General features: G+C 43.6%; 1 protein-coding gene across 4 annotated transcripts; it reads left to right on the forward strand.

The window, feature by feature from the left end:
• On the forward strand, positions 1-26,090 carry inpp5b (inositol polyphosphate-5-phosphatase B). 4 transcript variants are annotated; one of them, XM_060064584.1, is made up of 23 exons: positions 1-309; positions 728-807; positions 1,330-1,427; positions 1,550-1,579; positions 1,857-1,967; positions 3,611-3,748; positions 8,977-9,073; positions 11,788-11,958; positions 13,894-13,995; positions 14,434-14,548; positions 17,879-17,995; positions 18,346-18,533; positions 19,150-19,261; positions 19,996-20,105; positions 20,360-20,495; positions 20,769-20,879; positions 21,488-21,653; positions 22,663-22,898; positions 23,224-23,325; positions 23,702-23,786; positions 24,268-24,395; positions 24,578-24,689; positions 25,690-26,090. In XM_060064584.1, exons 1-23 carry the CDS (start codon positions 253-255, stop codon positions 25,803-25,805), a joined length of 2,718 nt encoding a protein of 905 aa, XP_059920567.1. In that variant the 5' UTR covers positions 1-252; the 3' UTR covers positions 25,806-26,090. The 4 variants fall into 4 exon arrangements, with proteins under 4 accessions (XP_059920567.1, XP_059920569.1, XP_059920571.1 ...); XM_060064586.1 differs by lacking the exons at positions 1-309; positions 728-807; positions 1,330-1,427; positions 1,550-1,579; positions 1,857-1,967 and adding an exon at positions 2,810-3,248; XM_060064588.1 differs by lacking the exons at positions 1-309; positions 728-807; positions 1,330-1,427; ... (1 more) ...; positions 1,857-1,967; positions 3,611-3,748 and adding an exon at positions 5,531-5,677.
• Positions 26,091-26,146: the final 56 nt, after the last annotated feature.

The following is a 26,146-nucleotide window of genomic DNA, read 5'->3' on the forward strand; positions in this document are numbered from 1 at the left end:
CACTGCGTGGCAGCCTTTCCCTGCCGTTTGTGTGGGGAATAAGATACGCAACATCTGTTCTGGACTAAAAGGGAATCACATCAGTTTGGTTTTGACGTGGCCTATTTAAAAGTTCGCGTTTAGACCGTTATTAAGCGTTATGTCTGCTACTTCGATTTCATTGGAGTGGCTTTCCTTTTGAAACGTTAAGCTTGTAGGCTACTGTGTGCAATGTGACATAAAGTGATTTGACACATTGCAACATTTCTTCAAATGGACCAATCCGTCGCAATTCAAGAGACCCTGGCGAAAGAAGAGAATTGCCTCATAGTATCCTTTACGATCTGCATTAGCTCGGTCTTGAAGCTTTCTTGTCTTACTAGAAGTTTTACTAGTGACGTAGGCGTTCCCCCAATCCGTTTGGTTTACGATCGCTGTATAATCAGGTCTCTAAATACATTTTGACCATGCTAAAGTTCAGTGTTGAAGTTAAATTATTATAGTAGCCTATTTACTTCAATATTTAATGGTAGCCCATTTGAACATTTGGTCTTTGGTCAAACCTGCACTAACGCCTTGACACCACATGATGGCAACATCGCTTCATTAACGCAAAGCCCCTGCACTGGCATTCTCTGTTTGGCTGACTGCAATGTAACATAGGCCTGCTGCCACAGTGCCTATTCGTTGGAAATAAGTCGTTGTGTACCCCGCCCTTTACTAAACATTTACTAAACTGCGTGAACATGCAGTGCAATGTATGGTCGATTTGGGAGAAGTCAGAGAGAGCCGCCTCCTTGGTTTGGTGGAGTGTGCCAAGGAACATGCGTAAGTAGCAAAGTACCACTGTCCAGCATTGGAAGTCCTGTTTCTCGTGAGACTCCAAGGTTGACACAAAAATCGGTCAGAAATCTGCCTGAAATCTGCTCTTCAATAGTTATTGCACCTATAGATTTGCACTAGTTATATAATAAACCTATATTCTTATTCAAAGACCAAAAAAACGCTTTCACCACTCAAAACCAACCACATTAGGCCTACATTAATTGCTCAATAGTAATAAAAAAATATGCTTTTAAATAGTTATCTTACCATCATTTACAAAGCATATTTTCAAATAGATAATAATTTTAAAGATATAGGAAATTTACATTAAATAACTGCAAAAACAGTGCCACTGTAGAAAACATTTAAAGGTCAAGAGGATAAAACATACACACACAGACACACACAGACACACACACACACACACACACACACACACACACACACACACACACACACACACACTGGAATCCCACATTTGTACCGGTGCAAAATTTATTAACGGCTGAATTGTTTTGTTTGCAGGCTGTTTATTTACACTCACAGACGGATGGCCATCACCGCCGATGATGTCTCCTTGGAAGACATTTTCCCCGTCTCCTGCCACTTTGAAGTGGTAGAAGGTGAGAGTTGAGCACTGTTAGCCTAGCCACATTAGATGGATTATGTGACTGCTAGATATCTTAATCTTTATTGTTGTGTTGTTTATTCTGTTTTTATTTAATGCTTTCTATCTTCTCCTCAGTATCTTCACCCGATGAGCTGGCTATTGTGGGTGAGTATTTCTTAATTCTAACGGTTTCCTTCATAATATTTAAGGTCTAAATGCACTTCTGTTGCTCATGTTAAATGTCTCTTTATTAATGATTTGGGTCATCTTATTTTGGGGAAATTTCTAATTTGTCGATTGTTAAATCCCTAATTAAAATGACCTTTGAAGCTGATCAGTATTCATATACTATCCAAATTCCCCCTAACTACCATGAAGCCTTGTCCACACTACAACAGATGAATGTGTCAACTCAGATTTTTTCTCTTCTTTCCAACCCCAGGTGCAGACATCAGGATAAGGGTGAGCTTCCAGCAGGAAGTGCTGGCACTCTCCCTTCCTTTTGGCTCCCATTCCCGCTTCTTCCTCAGGGAACTGAACAAGGCCTGGAGTGGTAAGGAGGGACCCTCTCTTTATTGGTTTTTACCCTACTTCCAGGGTTAACTGAACACATTTTTAAGAAGACTGTATTCTGAAAGTCTGTCTAGTGTTGAACTTACTGGGCAACAAAGTCGCTGGGCAACAAATTTTTATTCGGATTCGAATTTGGAAGGACATTTGTTGGGAGTACAGCTTTTGTGGTAAAACAGCAAGTGGATACCCCTCACTTGTTTTTTATACCCCTTTTCCTTGATTAATTTATTGAGGCATTTAAGTGTCCCTCTATTATTTTTATCTTGTCTTCCTGGCTTAACTGAAAAAGGCATGGAGCATTACTCAATGCCTTTCATAAAATCCATGAAATGTCTCTTTCTTAAAATTCAGCACATTGAATCTTTCATGTTCATAGTCACAGGGAGGGTTAGAAAGGTTTTTCACTTATTATTATTCCTTCTGCATTATTCATTATTCCTTCATAATGTTCTCTCTGAAACCACATCAGGACAACATCTATTTTAAACTGTTCTGAGGGGAAAAGTGTGGGTTAGCAGCTGAGGGCATGTCAATAGCCACATGCTAATGCTCCCCACAAACCTGCCTGACAAGGTGTGGTGCCGTTGTCTGGTTCACGTGACCATGCCGCAGCATGTCAACGTATAAACTGTATTTACTATGATAAAACCGCTGCCTGTTGCACTATTATTAGCTTTTGAAGTTATAGCGACCCAGGCAGAGGAGACCTTTGTTGTTAAAAAAAGATTTTACTTGTCATTGAGCATGGGATGTGACGAGGCATTGTCAAACACATCAGCAGAGAGACAGTGAGTGAGAGACGGAGGGAGAGAGAAAGAGGAGGAGTTTTTAACCACACACTCATACGAGACTGCTTTCTTTTCTACCCTTCGAAGAATTCAGGTTACATTTTTCGAAGGCATTTGTTCAAACTCGAACCTCTCCTGCAGAAGTGAGTGTGCACCTTCTACTTTCTTCTACTCCCACACTCTTCTCCTCCAACCGCTCAGTGAGGTGGCCTGGGATGAGCCCAGGCCCTTGCATCTTGTCAGGACTGTGTCAGATCTGTCACTGACCTACGGTTCTTCACAAACCCTGGGATCTTTCTTCTTACACCATGATGGAGGTTGGATGATGGTCGTTTTGGATGGTCGATGTTTACTACGTCACAAAGGCACAACAGTGGCCACTGTTTAATTATTTGGCAAAGGGTGGCCATTTAAAAAGATGGAAAAAAAACATGCGCCAGTTCTTAGCAGTCAGAATGAGAGGAACCACCAAGGTAAGCATAGAAAACAAGAAAAAACAGGAGCATTAGAGATGATAATACAGGACTTGATATTCACTGTGTGATGTTTAAGCAGAATGTTTCTCTCACTTTTTTTGTATGTGTGCTAACTTGTGAACATGTAAAGTCCATGGGCCTGAAGGGCTTGTCCTATGGTGTTTAACTTGTATGTGCCATCTTTAGATGGCACATACAAGTTTAAGATTATACTTTTTTGCATAAAGGTGAATAGATGAAGATCAACATTTACTCTAACATTTGAAATTCTCACACTTAGGTTTTGATTACTCCACATGTTTTGATTGGGTTTAATTTAAACATCATTGTTTTACTTTTTTCTCTGTATTTTTGGGAAGATGTTTGCAAGTCCTCATCACATGTCCCAAAGTTTGAATGGCTCCACAAGCACAGCAAAACCACTGGAGGACAGGCAGTCATCAAAAAGTCCCATGTCCCCCTCGGAGTTAGGATGTCTCTACTCCAACAGAAAACAGGTTAGTCACGTACATTTATCCAACTAATTAGCCAACAAAGAGCTGTTGCATATTCATTCAGACTATTGGCTTGTCTAACTGTTAACAACATTAAAATATTTGTTTTCAATGTTCTTAAGCAATTATGTCTTGATTATATTTCAATACATTTGAGTTTAATATTAAAAATATCCCTTCCTCTCCGAAAATGTTTAACCAACAAATAAATTGTAAACTCTGTAGGCCTAGTTGACTGTTGGAGTGAACAGAAAAACGATTCATAAAAATAGCAGTTTCATTTTTTCATGAGCTATCATTAGTTATAAAACGGACTATGAGAGATATTATTCCTTTCCCCCTTGGCCTTTATCCTTAATGTCCTTTACTCCCATTGCTAGAAAGAGTTTATGTGCGAAAGAAACCGTTACATTCTTGGATTTGCCAGACTCGATCAATAACTAGAAAATGCATTTCCTGCAGAAAATGCAGTTAGTGCTGTAGTACAAAGTGAGGTTGCATTTATTTTTTTAATAAAGTCACATAGATTAAGTCATAAAGAAACGGTAAATGGCTTAAATCAAGTGAAGGGATTTGACCAAAAGTCTAAATGGAGTAAAAAATGTAAACATGCACACCATTTAAGAAAAAGTAAATGATTGGAAACAAATAAAGTTACTGCTGAATGAAAAGCGCAAAGCCTTGCTAAAAATGCAGAAATGTAAAATTAATTGAACTGAAGAATTGTAATCGTCGTGTGTGTGTGTGTGTGTGTGTGTGTGTGTGTGTGTGTGTGTGTGTGTGTGTGTGTGTGTGTGTGTGTGTGTGTGTGTGTGTGTGTGTGTGTGTGTGTGTGTGTGTGTGTGTGTGTGTGTGTGTGTGTGTGTGTGTGTGTGAGAGAATAGCGAGCCGGTGCGTGATTAAAAGTAGCTCAAAAGAGTGGGAAAAACCGCCCAATCTGACAACACTGCCTGAACGTCCTCCAAAAGTAGCCCAAACTGGCGGGAAAAAACGCACAACCTGGCAACACTTCTGAACGTCATCACGCTGCAACGTAAATCAATCGACCAACTGAAAACGAAGCCGGTATGAAACTAAAACCGTTTGGTTATTATTGAAGATACAAATGTGTAGATTTGTTAAATGGTTTGAACGAAGGTAAACAGTTGAAATTTGACCGAGTTACAATGTCTAAAGTAATTTAAGTGTCAGAACTGTAGAATATGAAGGTTTGAAACTAAAACTGTGATTCTGAAGAAAGTTTAAATGTTAACGAAATTCCGTTTACATATTATTGAAGATACAAGTGTGTAGATTTGTTGAATGGTTTGAACGAAGATAAACGGTTGAATTAGTTACGTCTTAAAATATCTTAAAAAGTTTAAAATATTTTAAAATTTTGAAAATAAGTTCGATTCCAAGCTATTCTTCATTTTTTTACAATTTTAATGGAGTCTCTAGGTGAGAAATTTAGGAAGGAGATAGGTCCGAAAGTTTGTAGAGAATAAGAAAGAAAGAAAGAAAGAAAGAAAGAAAGAAAGAAAGAAAGAAAGAAAGAAAGAAAGAAAGAAAGAAAGAAAGAAAGAAAGAAAGAAAGAAAGAAAGAAAGAAAGAAAGAAAGAAAGAATAAAATTTATGAAGAACAATAGTCAACTGATAAATTATAAATCTGAATCTGTAGTAATCTGAAGTTTCCAGTTGATTGCTTCGGTCTGTCGAGCGTTTCGAATACAACCCCGCCCACTGGTGCTGACGTCACTCGGTCCACCAGTGATCGCTCGCAGCTCTTTGGACTGGAAGATTAGCTCCGCCCAGAGTCATAGATATAATTTCTCTCTCTATGGCACTGGCTCCGCCTCCCCGGGACGCGAACAGGTCCTGAGATTGAATCCAGTTTTCTGCAGAATGTGTGCGAGCGGTACGGGGAGATGTCTAATGTGATCAAAGAATCTGGTATGAAAAACATACATATATTATATACACATATCTTAATACCTGACAGAGACTTAAGCATAGATGACCAGTATTTTGTCAAATCTCTATTGCTAATAATCTTAGCTCGTCAGATTGCCAAAGGAAAGCTAACTTTAGCCTGTTTGCTAGAAAGAAATGTTTCACTAAACATCATCGCTAGCACTCTGTGTATACTATAATTATCGTCGCATTTTTATATTAGCAGTCTTGCCGTTCTCTCCTCTATAGGCAGCTAATGAGATATGTATCCTCAACTCGGATATGTAGTCTGAAGGGATGTGGTTATTAGACATTGTACATGTCTTTCCTGTACGCTGCGTTTCCTATTCCGACACCTAGTTATTCATTATTACAGATTGTCATTAGGGAAATGGATAACTTAAATTAGTATTCCGAATGTTTATTGACAGCCTATAGAACGAAGTTATGCAATGAGGAACCTGGAACCGAGGGAGTGTAAAAGTTATGAACAACTTTACAATGGTATCGGTATCGCAGAAAGGTTGGCACAAATCTACTTGTTATTTGTTTACCTCATAATGATCATGTACTTTCAAATCTATTCTATAGATATTTCGAATGAGAATATATTCAATATATTTCCATGTATTTGAAATGTAACTATTATTGGTCATACATGAGTCACTATGTTGGCATTCCAGTTGTTTTGACTTGCAAATGTTGCTCTTCCGCACATGAGTCTACCATCAATTGCAATTCAAACTATGTTGTACTATATGCTGCATTGAACGAATGTTTATTTCGATATGTATTATTTCCTTAACTTAGATTCGAAAGTCCGACATTAAGTAGGTTACTATTGAAGTTGCTGAGGCCCCTAACCTCTCCTGATTTCGCCTTTACAACGTCAATCGCTCGTGTAGCAATGCAAGTAGACTTGGCTGTGTGACTATTTATTACCTCTGTGATAAGGAACCGAATTATAGTGATGTCTACATAGTGCAGGTATAGATAATGGATTGTGTCCATTATTTAAATCGCACTGTGTGGCTTACGTTTTGTAATTGTAATAATGATTGCCTTTTTTAGAAGAATTCCACCATATACAACTTGTTGTGCAGGTTGAAGGACTGTTGGAAGCTTTGACAACGAGGTCCTTTGAATTCAAAGTCCAATAGCATTAAGATAATACGGTTCTGTTTTGCATTTACAAATAAAAGCTGCATAAAAGTATAGGTACAGGACCTGCAGATGAACCCTATGTGGTAAAATCATGTGGCAGCATCAGGCAGCTCCAACTGGCATGATAAGCTGCTCTCCTCCCAACTGCTGGAGTGGACATGCTGATTAAACATCCCTTCCTACATGTGCTTGTGAAACATAACAGTTTGCTGTTTAAACGGTGGAATGTTACACCGCTCCACCCTCTCTTGAATAATTGGACTGCTGTCTATTATTCTCTATATGTTTACTGGCAGGTCGATTTATTTGACTTTTTCCGCTGGTAAACAAATGTAGTATTACATATTAAAGACATTTTTTAGCAGGTAGATTAAACTAGATTACAAAAAAAAATGGGGGACCAACCATGGGGAACAGTAGAGACCAACCAGGGGAGAGCAGTAGAGAGCAACCAGGGGAGAGACCAGTAGAGAGCAACCAGGGGAGAGCAGTAGAGAGCAACCAGGGGAGAGCAGTAGAGACCAACCAGGGGAGAGCAGTAGAGACCTACCAGGGGATAGCTAATCTATGATCTAGTAGTCCTGATGAATTACAGCAGCACAGAGCACTGGCCGGAAACCAACAACTGCAAGGGGTCGAGTTACGTGTTGTTTCGGTATGGAGATATGCTACAGAAGAAAACTCATTAATGTCGGTGAATGAAGTCTTCAGAAGGGGATTTTTTCAAGAGTCTAAATCTGCACAGGCAATGGTCGTGCTCAAGACCTGAGCACGACCACCACCTGAACATTATCGGATCACTGCCCGTATGGCTGTGTTGTGAATTTCACTCGGAGCGAGCGAACCAATCACAAAAATTTGACCCTGTGTGTGGGTTTACTTTGGTTTGTCTGGCTAGTCTGGTGTTTAGGGTAACCCCAACGTCAAGTTCAGCTGTAGGTCTTTTCTAACCCTAACGTAACCCTTAATGAAAATATATGCCTCACTTGAAAGTGGCATTAGAAATGAACAACATCTGCTAGCCTAATTGACAACATGTGAAGCTACTACCAGTGACAGGTTATTGTGGGTTACTAGTGGCAGATGTTGATAAAGGCAGCAGGGTGATGATGTTCACCGGCCTGGTTATCCATAGTGACTTTGGTTTACAGGGATTCAGAGGATGGTGGCTTGAGGGAGGGGTGACACCTACGCCGTTTTGACTAAATGAAGGATGAGGCTGTCATCACAGACCAAGTAATACTTGTGTTTTTCGTTTAAGTATTTTGCTATTTTCCTTTGACTTGTCTGTTAAGTAGAATAGGGATGTTCTTTTTTGGATGTTTGGTATTGGCATTAATTCAGTTGACATTTTGAAACTGTAATTGGGTCATTGGCGGTTGGTGTCGTGACAGTGTGAGGAAACACCTTGGTTTGGGCAAAACAAAGATAAAACATGGGTTCCCTTTTTCTTTTTCTTTTTTTAAACGAGCCAACCATTCACGCGAGGGAGAACTAAACAGAGCGGCAGAGAGCAGAAGCGATGTTGTCATGACGACACAGGTCCTGCCTTGCTCATTAGAATGCAGCAACGCATCAGGGAGACCGCCACTACCCCACGCCAGCTGTATGGTGCACCGGCTACGGTCGGTGTCTGTGTATGTCTGCCCTCGGTCAAAGACTAGCTAAGTCAATTGTATCAGTTTGATAAACAATGTTATGCAATATTGTTGCTTTGTAGAACTGCTAATCTCATTATGATGAGCCCTTGCAGGCATAGGATTTCATTACAGCGTGTGTAAATGGGATGGGCCCCTATTAGTTAAGCAAAACAACTGTACACGGAACCGAATCTTACTTTTCCCGATAGTTTTTGTCCAGAAAGGTTTCCCTGTTTTTTACCTAGAAATGTGTAAGTGTTGGGTTTTTGTGCTCAGACGGTAGAAGTGCATTTGAATTGACATTAACATGAGAATGTCTTTCAATGCCACTCTTGGGTGGGGTAGTCCTTTCAGACTTTATGACTCCCACCCTTCCTGTTATTTCTTTGCCATTATTTTGTATGTTGTATAACTTTGTTTTAATTACAATTTTTGCCGTCACCTTTCAAAACCAACTCTCCCTTCCTGTTCCCCCTCCCGGTTCCATCCAATCAGGAAAAGCGTTGAGGCCAGAGAAGAAAGGATCGGCGGAGGAGGGGCTGCGGTCACCGGTGGAACTAGAGAGGTCCAGAGGCCCGCCCATCCCCGAGAGGTAGAGCCCTGGGGGGGCTGGAGGGGGGAGACCAGTGGAGACCAACCAGGGGGGAGACCAGTAGAGACCAACCAGGGGGGAGAGCAGTAGAGACCAACCAGGGGGGAGAGCAGTAGAGACCAACCAGGGGGGAGACCAGTAGAGACCAACCAGGGGGGAGACCAGTAGAGACCAACCAGGGGGGAGACCAGTGGAGACCAACCAGGGGGGAGACCAGTGGAGACCAACCAGGTTGAACAGTAGAGACCAACCAGGGGGGAGACCAGTGGAGACCAACCAGGGGGGAGACCAGTAGAGACCAACCAGGGGGGAGACCAGTAGAGACCAACCAGGGGGGAGAGCAGTAGAGACCAACCAGGGGGGAGAGCAGTAGAGACCAACCAGGGGGGAGACCAGTGGAGACCAACCAGGGGGGAGACCAGTGGAGACCAACCAGGGGGGAGACCAGTAGAGACCAACCAGGGGGGAGAGCAGTAGAGACCAACCAGGGGAGACCAGTAGAGAACAACCAGGGAGGAGCAGTAGAGACCAACCAGGGGAGAGCAGTAGAGACCAACCAGGGAGGAGACCAGTAGAGACCAACCAGGGGGGAGACCAGTAGAGACCAACCAGGGAGGAGCAGTAGAGACCAACCAGGGGAGAGCAGTAGAGACCAACCAGGGAGGAGACCAGTAGAGACCAACCAGGGGGGAGACCAGTAGAGACCAACCAGGTTGAACAGTAGAGACCAACCAGGGGAGAGCAGTAGAGACCAACCAGGGGAGACCAGTAGAGACCAACCAGGGGAGAGCAGTAGAGACCAACCAGGGGGGAGACCAGTAGAGACCAACCAGGGGAGAGCAGTAGAGACCAACCAGGGGAGAGCAGTAGAGACCAACCAGGGGGGAGCAGTAGAGACCAACCAGGGAGGAGCAGTAGAGACCAACCAGGGGAGAGCAGTAGAGACCAACCAGGGGAGAGCAGTAGAGACCAACCAGGGGGGAGACCAGTAGAGACCAACCAGGTTGAACAGTAGAGACCAACCAGGGGAGAGCAGTAGAGACCAACCAGGGGAGACCAGTAGAGACCAACCAGGGGAGAGCAGTAGAGACCAACCAGGGGAGAGCAGTAGAGACCAACCAGGGGAGAGCAGTAGAGACCAACCAGGGGGAACAGTAGAGACCAACCAGGGGAGAGCAGTAGAGACCAACCAGGGGAGAGCAGTAGAGACCTACCAGGGGATACCTAATCTATGATCTAGTAGTCCTGATGAATTATAGCAGCACAGAGCACTGGCCGGAAACCAACAACTGCAGAGGGTCGAGTTACGTGTTGTTTCGGTATGGAGATATGCTACAGAAGAAAACTCATTAGCGTCGGTGAAGGAAGTCTTCAGAAGGGGATTTTCAAGAGTCTAAATCTGCACAGGCAATGGTCGTGCTCACCACCTGAACATTACCGGATCACTGCCCGTATGGCTAGGTTGTGAATTTCTCAAACCAATTACAAGCCTCCGCTGAGGAGGTATTTTAATCTGAGACTGGTGACTTCTTCAGTTTCTTTTGTTTGCAAACAAGCTCCTTTTTGGCTGGAAACTACACCGGTTCCATAGTAAGGGAGCCACTGTTATTCCGAGTTTTATGGCGGCAAAGGTATCCCTGACAAATCAGACTTACGTTTTATGACTTTAGCAATGAAAAGTACCAGACCATAACCATTAGTTCACCAGTTTGACCCCTGTCATAGGAATGCCAGTGATAACAGGAAATGCTCTCTGTGCAGTGCTCCTATATGGATACCTTAAGATAATTCTGACAGTCAAACTAGAAGTATACATTTTTTTTTAGGGGGGGGGCTGTTTTTTTCCCAAACCTTCCTCTCTTCTACTCTTTTGTGCCCTCATCCAATCCACAATTGTTGATCCAACATTTAATCAGCAAAAAAAAGCCACCGTGGCACTTTGTACTTGGAACCCATCTGCTCCTTGGCAGATTATACAGATATGTTAACCTGGAAGGGGAAGCCTGTCCTACCCTCCCTCTCTCCCTCTCTCTGCCCATCTCTTTTCTCCTATCAGTCACTCACTCCTGTGTATTTCTCTCTCTCCCCATCCTCTTCCTCCCCTCCCCCCGGAGCTCTTATGTACTGACAACACATAAATACACGTAGGCTGGAGTATCCTGGGAGGGTGTTGCTATTGCTACGGTCTCCCGGTGGACCGGGGTGGCTGCAGTCTCCGGTCAGAACCAAACAGCCGGAGAGGCGGAGGATCGATGGCGCTGGGCGCACTGGGTTTTAATGGAGCTCTGTACGTGGAGAAACCGACAGGAACTGGACCTGAGTGGTCGAATAGGAAAAGCCAAACACGCACGCGCATGCTGTGTCTGCAGCACTGACGGTGTGCCACGGCGGTGTTTACTGAGCCCTAAGAGAGATGTTTTCATCCCATGTTGCATCTAGGTGTTTGGAAGAGAGCAGGATGCATCACTCTACTGGATCCCCAGAGTGACGTTTCACTATTTTTAATTTACTGTTATTAAGCGTTTGTATTTTAGTCGTGCAACTGCAGGCATGCACACAGCGTTTTGCAGACAATGGAGATGTGCACAGTGCAGGTGACCCCGTGTTCTTCTGCACGTCTGTGGTAAACCATGTGCATGTGAGCGTTCACTGAGCTGATTGTCTGCCTGGTTCTCCTCCAACACCTGGTTTGTTCTTCTTCTGTTGTTTCTCAGCGAGGGTGGTGCGGGCCGGGAGGGTCGGGATGACATGGTGCGCTCTTCCTCCCACACCCCGGCCAATAAGGCCCAAATGCTGGCCATGCCCAAGTTCGGCCTGCGGGACAACCTCATCCGCTGTGAGCTGCTGAAGAGCGAGGACCAGTACACGCACCTCCAGAACTTCAGGTCAGTCCCGCTGTCTCTCGCTCTTCCTCTCGCTTTCTGGCGAACAGAGTAGCGGTGGACTCCAGAGTTACCTCTTCTTTTAATTTCTGATCCAACACCAGTCAGCAGTACTGTGACTTTAAGTGCACCTATTTTAACAGCAGGTGTGGTTAGCCATTTACAAGCAGTTTCATTAGATCAATCTTCCAGCATACCAAGTGGACCCTAACCCTAAGTACCAACTGGTTGGCTGGCAGATTGATCAATCATCATACATTCGGGAGGACACTCCCACTTCTGATCATATAGCTAACGACATCATCATCACACAGCTGGTGAAGCAATAGGGTCTCTTTAAGTAGCTTCTGAAAACCTGTCAAATATTTCTGTCTCAACACGATTCTAAAGCTGCTGAGCTAATAGTTGCATGCGCCATAAGTGTGGCAATCAATTCTTCACAAAGTGTTTCCCAGAGAGACCTGACAGTGGATCGAATCGAGTTACAATGCCTGTTTTGTTTTCAGGCACTTTTTATGTTATATTCAAAACACAACAAAATTAGAAGTCATTTGGCCATATCTCAAAGTTAACATATATCTATTAGGGCTGTCAATCGATTCAAATATTTTATCGAATGATGGTATTTAAGAATAACTTATTGTAGGACCCTTGATTTAATTAAATAATTAAATCTTTAATGAGACAATTGGTTTACATTATTCTTATAGAGATACATTCACATCTTGGACAGTAGCAACAAAGGAAACAAATGAGTGACCATCTCCCTCTCGAGTATTTCAAATTAATTTGAAATACTTAATATTTCCATAAAGTCCATAGTTAATCGTGATAATCGCAAATCCGTTCAAAATGTAATCTACAGAGAGATGCAGGCTGGTTATTCCTTTAGCTGAGATCGATGATACGTTCATATGTTTATGGTTAGGTGGATCCTACCTTTATTGAAAGTCGGGCTGATCTGAAGTGTGATAACATTAAAGGCAGGACGGGCATTAATCGCCTCAGTGACTGAACATAATGACGGCGCGTCTCGTCCACACGTCGTCGGCGTGATCGCCCCCTGTAGTTTCTAGCTGCCGTCCGACAACAAGGTACTGGTGCTCCGCAGCACGCCCCAGATCTCATCAGAAATGAACGTCTAGCGGCCGCAGAAAGATTGTACCGTTAAGACAAAATTGTGGTTACGCTGTTAACATAGGGTTAATCTCCCACCCCTTTATTTAAATATGAACTGTTAAACAGCCATCTCGAGAAAAGTGCATCCATGGCAACCCTGCATTTTTCAACTGCGAAGAAGCTCATGAAAGCTTTCCTTGTGACTTGGTCCTTCTACGTGCATCAAGGTATCGGGCTGTGATTGGTTGCTCCCCATTCTTGCATGGCACTGCTCAGTATTAAAGGCTTCTATAAAAAGGCAGAATCGATTGTTTGAATTTCTGCACACTCAGGGCTGCCCTGAAGCTCTTTCAGATGTTTTGCGTGTAAAGAGTTAAGATGTTGTTGCAACTGTTTTCATCGTCTGCTTTTGGTGGTTTATGGCACAAACGTTTGACCTCAATTGCTTGCCTTTATCAGAAGAACCTTTGAACCTTTTATATTGGACAGTAGCGACGTCATTTGCAGTGACGATTGGAGTCGAGATATTAATGATCCAACCCACAACATTTCAGTAAGGAGTGAAACTTCCTAGTAACCAGGGTGCCTACCCCTCTATGTCTTCAAGTTATAATGGTGTGGAGTGGGATGTAATTGAAAACCGATAATGAAGTAACGGGTTTATCTGAACCACGCTGACCCCTACTGGCCTCTATATTGTTTCTGAAAAGATGTTCTCTTTCCTTCCATTCCATCAACTTTTGGTTTTTCCTGGTTCACTTTGTCAGAACGCTCTCCGTCTTGCCCTGATTTCTCCTCTCTTTCCCTGTTCTCCGGCAGTTTCTTCCTGGCCACCTACAATGTGAACGGCCAGCCCCCAAAGGAGAGCCTGGCTCCCTGGCTGAGCTGTTCCCCCAGCCCCCCGGATGTGTACTGCGTGGGGTGAGTCTCTCTCCCATGCACCCATAACCATATTGAGTGGATATACTCAATACCTTTTTTCGTAGACGAGCTCCAACTGCCCAACACGACACATTTCCATCCTGGTTATTATGGTAGGAAATGGGGCGATGGCTGTTCACTGAAACTTCAAGACGTGACCTGAAATAATCCTTATTTTCAATATGTTTTTAGCAACTTATTGAAAGTCAAGATTCAAATATGAAGTTGGAAAATGTATATGTTTAATAAACACCACTTAGAGATAGATTTGTTGTCCTCAAAAGAGGAAAGTAATTTCCCAAGACTATGGGGCATAATCTTCTTGCAACATATGCACTTGGATAGCCATTGAAATACAATGTACAGGAATCCATGTGTCAAAATCCATAAGCCGTGCCTAGTCGACCTAGATGATTGACGGTGTGTTCCTGCTGCTAGGTTCCAGGAGCTGGACCTGAGCAAGGAGGCGTTCTTCTTCAACGACACTCCCCGGGAGCCAGAGTGGACGCGGGCCGTGTCCGAGGCACTGCACCCCGACGCCAAGTATGCTTTAGTAAGCAAACGCCCTCCACTCTCCCTGCCCCCTTTGCACCTAAGACATGCATCTCCCGTCTCGGCCTCTGCCTCTCTGTCTGGATTCATTGAGTTTGTGTCATATCAGTAACAGTAGCCATTTCTTCACATTTGATTCTTCACATCCTCCAAAAGCAGAATAAAGCATGTTCATGCTAGTTGTATTTCAGTTTGAATAGGTCTGTAGTCTGGCTACAAACGCTTCACATTCTGGAGGACTTGGCAGAAGTTGATGACTCTGCAAACTGGAATGGAGCGTTTGTGTTTTTTGTGATTGTTTTTCTTCCTCTTTTGTGCTGATCTCAGCTGACTGGCTTCCTTTTCACTTGGTGCCTTTTATTTCAGCTTTTTAAGCACAACTTTAGTTTATTTGATCTTGTTTCTTCTGCATGAGCCATCGGAGTAGGGCCCGACCGATATTGATTTTTGAGTGCCGATGCCAATTATTTTCAGAGAAAAATTACGATTATAATTTAATCGGCTGATTAAAAACAAAACAAAAAAAAGCCTATAAAACGTAGTTTTTGATACCTTAAATATACTTTAAACACTTTTGACGAATATGTGAATTGAATGCAGAACCTTTGAGTGTTTTAGAATACATTTACAGTCAAAAATTAGTGTAATGTAAAATGTAAAATAAATAACTAACTCCCAATGTGCTGCGCTCGTGAGCAGTGACTAACACGTGCGTGCTGAGCAGTATGGTCTCACCGTTAGAGTCTACAGTACAACAAATTAACATGGCCTGGGACCTAAAGAAAAACAGGCACAACATGCTCAAACAACGCGTCTTGTGTACATTGGTGAGGTGAGCGCGCAGCTGCCTGAGCGAGCGTGCTTTCATGTTGTACGGTAAAATTCAATCTCCTCTTTTTTACTCCAGCTAAAGTTGTTAGTTAGCAAGGCGAGTAGGAGTGCAATCTGCAGGATACTAGGCGCAATAACATTTCTAAAAAAAAAAATAATAATCTTGATGATTTTCAAAAAGGCTATTATCGGCCGATTAAATCGGCAGGCCGATGAATAGGTCGGGCCCTACATCGGAGAATTAAATAATTGTTTATCAACGATCAATTTCTTTTTCGTAATTGCAACATTTTTCGTAATTGCACACATTCTGAGTGTTTTTTAGTCAGAATTCTTAGTGTCAAATAAACAAAGGTTGTTTTTATGTATGTGGATGACCCTGAGAAGCAGGCGTGCCAGGAGATGGTTGAGGCGGTTTTGTAGATGAGCAGGCTGTCATGTCATGCAGGAAGAAAGACCTCAAGTTTAGTTGAGCGCTATTTGCGTTCTAGTCTTTTGCAGCTTGGCTTCAGGGTGTGAGTGTCTTCAGTGAACCAGGGTGCTGGTATTTTCATTGATCGCTTTTTAGTTACAAGCGGAGCAACAGAGTCTGTCTGTTAACATCTTCAGTGGACTATACACAGAGCCTCTATCGTGAATGGGGTAACCTATTTGCCATAGCTTTACTGGATGCAGGGGTATGATGATATGATGACCGCAACTGTTATTATGGATACCCCCACCAAGTGAGCAGAAAGTGTTCTGATAAAGCTGAGGTGTAGGGTGAGACAACCAGGGATCAAGGCAAGGTCCAGCGTGTTTCCGACGATGTGGGTTAGAGAATCGGATGGGTTAATCACATGAATGAATGAGAAATTCCAAATAAGCAACTATTTATGACTATGTAACAAGATCAGGTGCAAATTCAGAGAACTCATCTACAAAAAAGTGAGTTTGGGCCAGGTGGGCACTGGGCAGTACACTACTAAAACAAAGTCTGAAATGTGTTTGGTTTGTTAACGAGTAATAGAGGAGCAGACGGCAAGGACCTTATACGATGTGAACTAATGTATGTGTGTAATGTATGTATTTTATTTCATTCGCTTAAGTTTTAGCCTCGAGCTAGATATTGGGGCCACTCCACCACCTTTCTTTGATTCTTGAGATAATTGTGAGCTAACGTAGTTAGTCTGATTCCATTTGTTTAACGCTAGAAAAATGCATCTGGTTTTAACCAGGTTTCACGTAGTCCCAGGATATCCATCTTATTATCCATAATTAAATCCTGGACCAAAAGCGCTTTAGATGAAAAGCAATCTTCATGATTCCTATTTTGAGCTCTTCCAGTCTATTAATGTCAGAGTGATTTCGGATAAAGCTCAGCTCTTAGGAGGTTAGGGAACTAGTGAGGTTTTTACATTGGGCCTCCAGCTGCGTGTCTTACACCTCGAGACACTGAGGGGCTGCACCACAGTACTTATAGGTGGAGTGTAAAGCCAGTTCTGATTCCGTGTGTGTGTGTGTGTGTGTTAGGGATGTTAACCGATGACCGTTTGACCGATGGTTGACCGTATCGACGTTAACCGATCAAAATTGTCGCTTGTTGGTAAAAAAAATAAAGATGATCAGATGAGGTGACTTATTGGAAGTTGGACGGTCAACGAGTCTCTAGCCCACTGTTTAATTTCTCCTCAAGTCTCAATTATTCCTGCATGCGAGCGGTGGAGAATATGATCTCTGAATTATTATGGACAGTAGACTAAACGCTATAAGACTACAGTTAACCATCTCATTCCAAGATCTTTTTGTGTGAAGTGAAAACAATTATCCATCAACCTAAATTTTTCCGTCTCCTCCAAACTAAACCAGCGGCGTCTCTTCGGAGCTGTCATTTTCTAAAATGAGCAGCGGCATTGTTGCAAATGAGCTAACGCTGCCCGCTTCCGGCCCCTAGTGAATCCCGCGCAGGGTCTCAACCAGGTCCGTGCCTTCTCAGACCATTGTGGGCGTTCGAGCCCGCTCTCTACAGTACACACGGTCAACTTGCAGTAAGCATCCCTCGTGTTTCAATTCAAACACAGATCGTGCCACGGTTAGAGCCACTGCCTCTCACTCTGAGAGTGTGTGTGTGTGAGTCGGAGGCCAAACGGGAGAGAGATAAGCAGAGTCACGAAACAGCAGGAGGCTGGCGCGGCTCGAAATGGCAGTTATTTCAAATAGCACATTTTAATCTGATCGGTTAACCAGTTAATGAGGCTCGTCGGCCGGTCGAGAATATTTTACATTTTCGCCATCGTGTGTGTGTGTGTGTGTGTGTGTGTGTGTGTGTGTGTGTGTGTGTGTGTGTGTGTGTGTGTGTGTGTGTGTGTGTGTGTGTGTGTGTGTGTGTGTGTGTGTGTGTGTGTGTGTGTGTGTGTGTGTGTGTGTGTGGTTTGGAGGAGGTCTGATCCAGATGTTGTATATGTGTGCAGGTGGGCGGGGTTACGAGGTGGTCTGACCCAGATGTGGTGTGTGTGTGCAGGTGAAGCTGGTGCGGCTGGTGGGCATCATGCTCCTGGTCTACGTGAAGCGGGAACACGCTGAATTCCTCTCCGAGGTTGAGGCCGAGACGGTGGGCACCGGCATCATGGGCCGCATGGTGAGGGCCGTCGTCACGCCACCGCCGCCACAACACCTGTTCGACGGATACCGAACACTTTGACCTGTTGTCTACCTTGTGGAGGAAACTCCTCATTGATGATTGACTCTCTCTCCATCTGTTGATTTTCCCTCTCGCTTTCCCTTCTCCATTTCCATCTTATTCCCCCGCCCCTCTCTCTCCCTTTCCCTGTCTCTTCTACTCTTACGGCATCGCTAATTCTGCCCCCATTATCTCTCTCCTTCTCTCGATCCATCTCTCATTCTCTCTCTCACTCTCACCATGTCTGTCTCCTATCCCCTCTCTCTATTTCTCTCTCCGTCTCTGTCTCTCTCCCCTTCTCTCTCCAGGGAAACAAAGGTGCCGTGGCTATCCGTTTCCACTTCCACAACTCTGATGTGTGTGTGGTGAACTCTCACCTGGCCGCTCATATTGAGGAGTATGAGAGGCGTAACCAGGACTACCGGGACATCTGCAGCCGCCTGCAGTTCAGACTGCTAGACCTCAGCCGCCCTCCACTCAACATCATGAAGCACAAGTAAACCCTCGTACTGTGAACATTGTTCAAGTAACTGTGCTCTTATTGTGAAGAGAGTGTATTTACCATGCCCTTACTGTCACATTTAATACAATTAATCCATTGTAGGCAATCGCAGGCACTTAGGCAGGCAGGTAGAATTGAATGATCTGACTAGCAGACCTGCGACAGCCACAGGTACTGTTTTGTTTTTTTATAACAGCACATCTGTTTGAGTGATTGCTGTTCGGCTGTTCGGCTGTATTGACAACCCTAGCTTTAAATGTGATCGAATGTAAAATGATCGAAGAAACATGCTCTTATTGTTGCAAACATTTTATGGGAGATAATGTCTCAAATAGCTAAACCATAGCCAAGCTTTTGTATCAGAAATTTCTGAAAACTGCATTTCTGTTAACTCAACTATTTAATACAAACACTATACACGTTTCAGCTCTGCCTTTTACTCTCCAGCGAGTTATACACACTATGACTCTACTATACACTCGATGACTGAGTCTGCTATACACTCTCCAGCTAGCTATACGCTCTATGACTCTGCTATACACTCTATCTCTTCCCTGACCATCTGTAGGTGATGATCTGTAAGTGTGCGTCTCTCTCTGCCTGTCCTCAGTGTGGTGCTGTGGGTGGGAGACCTCAACTACAGGATCAGTGATCTGGACGTGGACCAGGTCAAGGAGCTGATCACCAAGAACGACTATGAAACCCTCCACAACTATGACCAGGTACTGCCCCCCCTGCTGGAGGGCTATATGAGCTGCACTGCAGACCACAGGGGCACCCCATGTTGATGAACGATTCATCACATTCAAACAGACATCGCAATGTAATGGAACGCGATTTACATATCGCAAAGGGTGCGAACTATTTTTTGGGGGGATAATAACTAAACAACGAAAAAAATAATTTGTTATTGACTGGAGATCAGTAAGATTCACATTTTTTACAGTCGAGTCAATTCTTAAATAAAGATGTTGGAATATAAATTCATGCATCAATTCATCTCGTCACATAGGCCTGGCCTAAAGGAAAGAGCAGTTGATATGTTGACTGTTGATATGTTGATTTCTTTGAGATATTGCGTCTAGGAAATATGAGACTAAATGCAAAAAAGCACGCAATAGGTGTAGAAAATTAACTTATTTAATGTATGCATACACCAGTCTCCTCTCTAGCAGAGTGAGCCCAGAATATAGTTTGTCTGAGCTATTTAAACAGTTTGCCTGTGAGTTGCCTGTGTTCTCATCAAGCAGAGGAATGCATGAGGGGATCACTGATTCCTTGTGACCGGTTTACCCCAGGCACAATGGCCAACGCTAGATGACACTAGGAACCGATAGGGTGGCTAGATAATACTAGGAATAGAAAACAAAACTTAATTGTTTAATAATTCTAGTTCTGTTTTAACACAATAATTCTGACTTTAACAACATATGGATGTTTCCGTCCCACTCCTCAGCTGAAGCGACAGCTGGATGAGGAGGCGGTGTTTGAGGGCTTTATCGAGGGAGAGATCCAGTTCCAGCCCACCTACAAGTACGACACAGGCTCCAACGACTGGGACACCAGGTAACCACTCCACTTTCTTTCATATTCTATTTGTTTGAACATATATTTTCCGTAGTGTGTGTGTGTGGGTGATGGCTGGTTTAACCTGTGCACATTGATTTCACACACATCTGTATGCAGATGCACAGCATCTGTATGCAGATGCACAGCATCTGCATACCTCCCCCAGGCCCAGAGTCCAATCAGTCTGACTCGGGCCAGGTTGAGGCTCCCTAGACCAGCCTTCATCCACTCACACTCCCTCATTCCTGTAGTGAGAAATGTCGGGCCCCTGCATGGTGTGACCGGATCCTGTGGCGAGGGAAGAACATCACGCAGTCCAGTTACCAGAGTCACATGACCCTGAAGACCAGCGACCACAAACCAGTCAGCTCACTGCTTCAGATTGGGGTGAGAAACGGATCCACCTCAAACACATCTGGCCCTTTCCGTGGCTCCTTGCATGCTTATGTTTTGAAAACACAATTTAGTTTGCTTTTACTCTCCTGAAAGTGTCTATTCTTTCTAAAACGAATACCATTTTTCAGTTCAGTGTGTTGGAGTTTTGTTTTGAATTTTAACCAGATTACTTGCTCACTTAAAAAGTGTAAATCAATCAATGTGGGGGGCTTTTATTCAGCAGTTATTTTCATCTCTGTGTGGTTCGTCTGTCTTTATCTCCAGATCAAGGTAGTGAACGAAGAGGCCTACAAGAAGAAGTTTGAAGAAATCGTGCGTACGATAGACAAGATGGAGAACGAGTGTATTCCATCTGTGACGCTGTCTAGGAGAGAGGTAACATCCTTATAACATCATATTCCCTTCTAGGGGTTTGGTGGGAGGCCCTTTTTTTTGGGGATTATTTTTTTTATTATTTTCAAAACCTTGCTCACTTCTGCTCTTTCCAACTCTCAAATGCTGCCTACAGTAGCCTCTATAACCTTTTGGAATCGGGTAATATATTGCACCTGATTTCAACCCATGATATCTTGTTACTAGTTTTGGGTGACTGAGATTGATGATTGGACTATTAAAAATCCTTGGAAATATTTTTTTATTGAATATCGTCAACCCCAATCGTCGACCAAATATAGTGTATTTTATCGGATTAGGAACTGATTGATCCCCTATTCCTTTCAGAACATTTTGATATCAATACTTAGATATCGTATATTATTAATAAACTTTTACCAGAATTTAATATACAATACAGATTAAACAGATACAGCAATCAATCCAATATTACGAAAAATACTACAGTATTTGTATTCACCTTACATGTTCATTACAAATATTTACTAGTGGACATCTGACCACTATTATTCACTGCACTATGTACATATATATGATGCACCAACCATGCGCTCACTGCAATTCATTGTCCTGCCTGTGTGTCCTGCCAGCTCCACTTCCAGGACGTGAAGTACATGGAGCACCACACGGAGAGCCTGACGCTGTACAACGACGGCCAGGTGCCCTGCCAGTTTGAGTTCATCAAGAAGCTGGACGAGCCCACCTACAGCAAGCCCTGGCTCACCGCCAACCCCCCCAAGGGTTTCCTGGCACAGGGTAGGTACCACGGCGCCGTGGTACACCTCTGCTCTTCTCTGTCTGTACATGAAGTCATTGAGCAGACGGCTTAAATCCAACCCGGCTCTCAAGTGAGGCTGAGAGCCATCCAAGCACTCAAAGCTAAATTGTAGTTGCTACAAAGCAATAGTATCGTGCTGCACCGCCTCATTAGGAAAAAAAACAAACAGGTGGAGCTAGGGGAGTCCTTGACTAAGGTTTTGCATCGTCAAATCTGATTGGTCAGGCCAGACCCATCAACTGATCTTCGGCCCCTGTGTAATATATATTTTAATATAAATCAGACAATACCTTCGTTCAACTCGCCTGCTCTCTCAGTGTAGGCGTGTATTGAAATTGGGCGGATGACGATGTATTGAAATCCATTATAGTCCAAAGATTGTTAAGCTGCTCCCATAGCTACACCTCTGTTTGATGCAACCCAGGTAAGCGCATCTTTATATGTATCTCAAATAGTGCCCAAAAACGAACAAATCCACAAGTTTAGATTGTGTGGACACACCACTGCCCATACTCACGGGCTTGGAGATTGAGGCACGCAGTTAGGATTATGTGCAAAGATACTGGATTCGTTATAGCCGATAATATATAATGATAATATTATATAATAACAAGCAATATCAAATTATTATTATTACAACTAAATTTCCCACTTTGGCAGTGTCATTACAATTACGATTAGGGCATTTAGCAGACGCTTTTATCCAAAGCGACTTACATCGGTTAATACACACACTGACGGAAGAGTCAACCATGCAAGGCGACGGCCAGCTCGTCAGGAGCAGTTAGGGTTGTCTTGCTCAGGGACGCATCAACACTCTAGCTAGGAGGAGCTGGGGATCGAACTAGCAACCATTCAGTTAAGACAACTGCTCTACCTCCTGAGCTGAACGCCCCCCCCATTACGTTCAGAATTATATGTAATCCATCCCGACATCAGCCCCCGGCATCCATCCCCCCGCTGCTCTGCTCTCCCCCCCCCCCACAGGGGCGGAGGTGGACATCGACCTGGAGGTGTTTGTGAACCGCACCACGGCCCCGGACCTCAACCTGGGCCTCCAGCAGATCGAGGACATCCTGGTGCTGCACCTGGAGCGCGGCAAGGACTACTTCCTCTCCGTGTCAGGGAACTACCTGTCCAGCTGCTACGGGACCCCCATCACCACGCTGTGCCAGCTGAGGGAACCCATCCGAGACATGCCGCTGCCCACGGTCCGAGCTCTGGTGGGAGGCCGTCTCGTATCCCACTGTGACCAAACGATAGCTTCTATCCAGGAAGACGATCGATTGTCACTTAATTATTTTTTTTTAGTGTTGAGTTATAGTCGAGTAATCAATTGATCCCATAATGCTATGGTACATTATTCTGGGTATTATATTGATGTTCTGAAAATATACATAGTATATTAGTATTCAATTGTACAGTCGAGTCAATTATCTCTTTAGCACATATGCTCTGGTACTTCATTTCGGTTATTAATATCATTGATATGATGATAGGAAATGTAATGAGTCCTTATTGAGCACTTTGTTGTCACCTGTTCTCCAGTCAAAGGGTGGGGAGAATCCCGAGGTGGGGGAAAAGCCGCTGGGCATCCCTAAAGAGATTTGGATGATGGTGGACCACTTATTTCGCAACGCAATCAAACAGGTAGGTCGCACCGATACACTTCTTGGTTTTGCTGCTTAAAAACCAAGATATGAAACCAAGTTCAGGAATTCCTGGCATTTCCTCACGTGTCTATGTGCTTCAATGTGTACACTTTTCCTTGTGTTTGAAGTACCTGACATAGGAAATATATATCATAAATTCAGTTGACATATCTCTATTTCAAGCTCTTGTGCCCAGCAGACGCATTTATCCAATGTAACTTGCAGTGATAATCAATGAGCAGGAGTTGGCTTCTTTGGGACTTCAACAAAGATGGTGATGGGGTTAAAATGATCACCATTGCTCTCTCCTCTCTCTCTTTCTCTTTCTCTCTCTCTCTCTTTCTCTTTCTCTCTCTCTCTCTCTCTCTCTGCAGGAGGATCTGTTCCAACAACCCGGCCTCCGCAGTGAGTTCCAGGAGATCAGGGATTACTTGGACACAGGTGTACCAGACTCACTCCGTATCCTTTGACAGTATTTATATCACCGCAAAGTGAGTCAGCGTTACGGAGGTGGAATCCTTACCTGCCACCCTCGCTGTGTTGTAAACAAAACCATGAGACCACCGCTGCCTACCTTTTGCGTCACCTCCTGCCTCCTACACGCTCTCCCCAGGTGCAACCTCTGGCATCATCTCCAATACGTGTGACCATGTCTGATTTATGCAATGGGGCAATCCTGATCATCCCCAGACCTGATTCTCTAGAGTTAATGTGTGAATGGCCTATTTGAGGAGGTAATCGAGAGTAGTAGATGTAGAAATAAAATGTCTGTTTAATTTCTATCCTGAAAAGATACATAAGCCTCTAAATTCAATTTTTACCTTGAATGACGAAATAGGACAACGCCTTCTTTTCTTTCTATCTTTCTTTCTTTTTTTTCTTTTTTTACCTTGGAGCATGTCATGTGCAAAGTTGCCCTCCTTGACCTTATGACCCCCAGCTGGCAGTAACCACTCTGTGGCTGAGGCCCTGCTCCTCTTCCTGGAGTCCCTCCCAGAACCTGTGGTGTCCTACTCCTTATACCAGCAGTGTCTGGACTGCTGCTCCAGCCCCATGCTCTGCAAGAAGGTCAGCCCAGGGATGCCAACAATGAAGGGATTGTACTCTTAGTGTGTGTGTGTGTGTGTGTGTGTGTGTTCAATCACATTCCATTTGGATGGAGGCTTTTAGCCGAAACGTCCAAGTGTGTGTGTGTGTGTGTGTGTGTGTGTGCGCGCTTTGTTTTGAATAATGAATTTGTTTCCTTCCAGGTAATTTCCAAACTACCTCAGTGCCATAAAAACGTGTTTGACTATCTTGCTGCCTTTCTCCGCGAGCTGTTGAAGAACTCCGAACACAACCATCTGGACGTCAATATATTAGGTGAGAACGGGAGGAACAGCACAGCAGCTGGCCAGAATCTGTACTCTCTGTACCGGTTTTTTTGCGAACGTCTGCAGTTTCGCACAGCCAAGAGAAGCTATTTAAGTTAGACCTGGTGTTTCACCATCTGATTGCAAATATTAGTTGAGTAGAGGGGGAAACTATAGTGTTATGAATAAGATCTTCAACTCCCAGCCTTTGATCCTCGATGTCCGAAGCCTATTAAAATAACATTATAATCTTAAAGGTTGGGTATGGGATTTGCGAAAAGCCAGCAGATTTTGAAAATACACAACTCAAATGGTCCTACCCCCTCTCCTTCAATGCTGACTCTGGCTCCACCCATTCCAAGTACCTGGACACGCAATCATGCACGAGCGCAAACACAGAGGCGCGAGGGCGAGCCATTAGCTAGTTAGCTAGCTCCAGTAGCTACCGCAGGATAACAACAAACAGGAGCTTGCTCTGGGTCACGAGCTCTGGGTCACGAGTACTGCACGAAGGGGTCGCGCGCGGGGGGAGGGGGAGTGCAGTACGACCGTTTGATTGACGTACTTACTGTCCAATGCAACTCGGTGGCTCTGGAAATCATTGGCTGGAGTTTTTCGAGCCCTGCCCGTTCCACAGATGATGGACTTGTTTAATTTTCATGTCAGTACTTCTAACTCAGTGGCTGTAAGTGGGTTATGATAAGGATTTCAAGTAATTTTGCAAAAATGGCCAAAAAAGCGAATTCCATACCCAACCTTTAATAAAGGAGAAAAGACTGTATTGAACAAATTTTAACTCATAGTTTATAAGTAAGGTGGCTATTATGAATATGCTATACCCATTTCAAATTGATTCAAACGTGTAAGGTGAATACAAGTATCGTCTCACAACATGAATGTTATGAATATCCTAGCTCTTCAGTTCCCAGTCACTTTGGATGTTGTGGTTGGGTTTTTGGAAGTATGTGTTTGACATGGCTCCTCTCTCGCTCCCTCTCTCTCTCTCATAGCCACTATATTTGCCTCCTTGCTTCTGAGATCCCCGATCACGCAGGACCTTGCAGAGAAGAGGAAAGCTCAGGAGTTCTTTCAGCACTTTCTGGTCCAAGAAACGGTTCAAGACTGAACATCTCTGCCAATCATTCCCTATCGCATTACTAATACTTACAAAATATCTATGTACAGCCCAGTATTTCTAATGAAGTATGACATTCCCTATATTAGTTGTTGACTCATTGTATAGACAGTACACATAATAAGTTTCAGTTGATTTCAGTATATTTTATGTTTTTTAATTATAAATTGACCGATTTTCTTTTTGAAGATCAACAGCAGCTGTTGGGAATCCTACGTTTTTTCTAAATGTATATTATCATTTATTTAAACAAAAATAAAAGTAAAATTATTTGTATTTGGATGTCCCTGTTGAAATTGTTCAGATTGTTATTTTATATAAATATATATAAA

This window comes from Gadus macrocephalus, chromosome 11 (assembly GCF_031168955.1).
Source record: "Gadus macrocephalus chromosome 11, ASM3116895v1".
NCBI classification, from domain to species: Eukaryota; Metazoa; Chordata; class Actinopteri; order Gadiformes; family Gadidae; genus Gadus; species Gadus macrocephalus.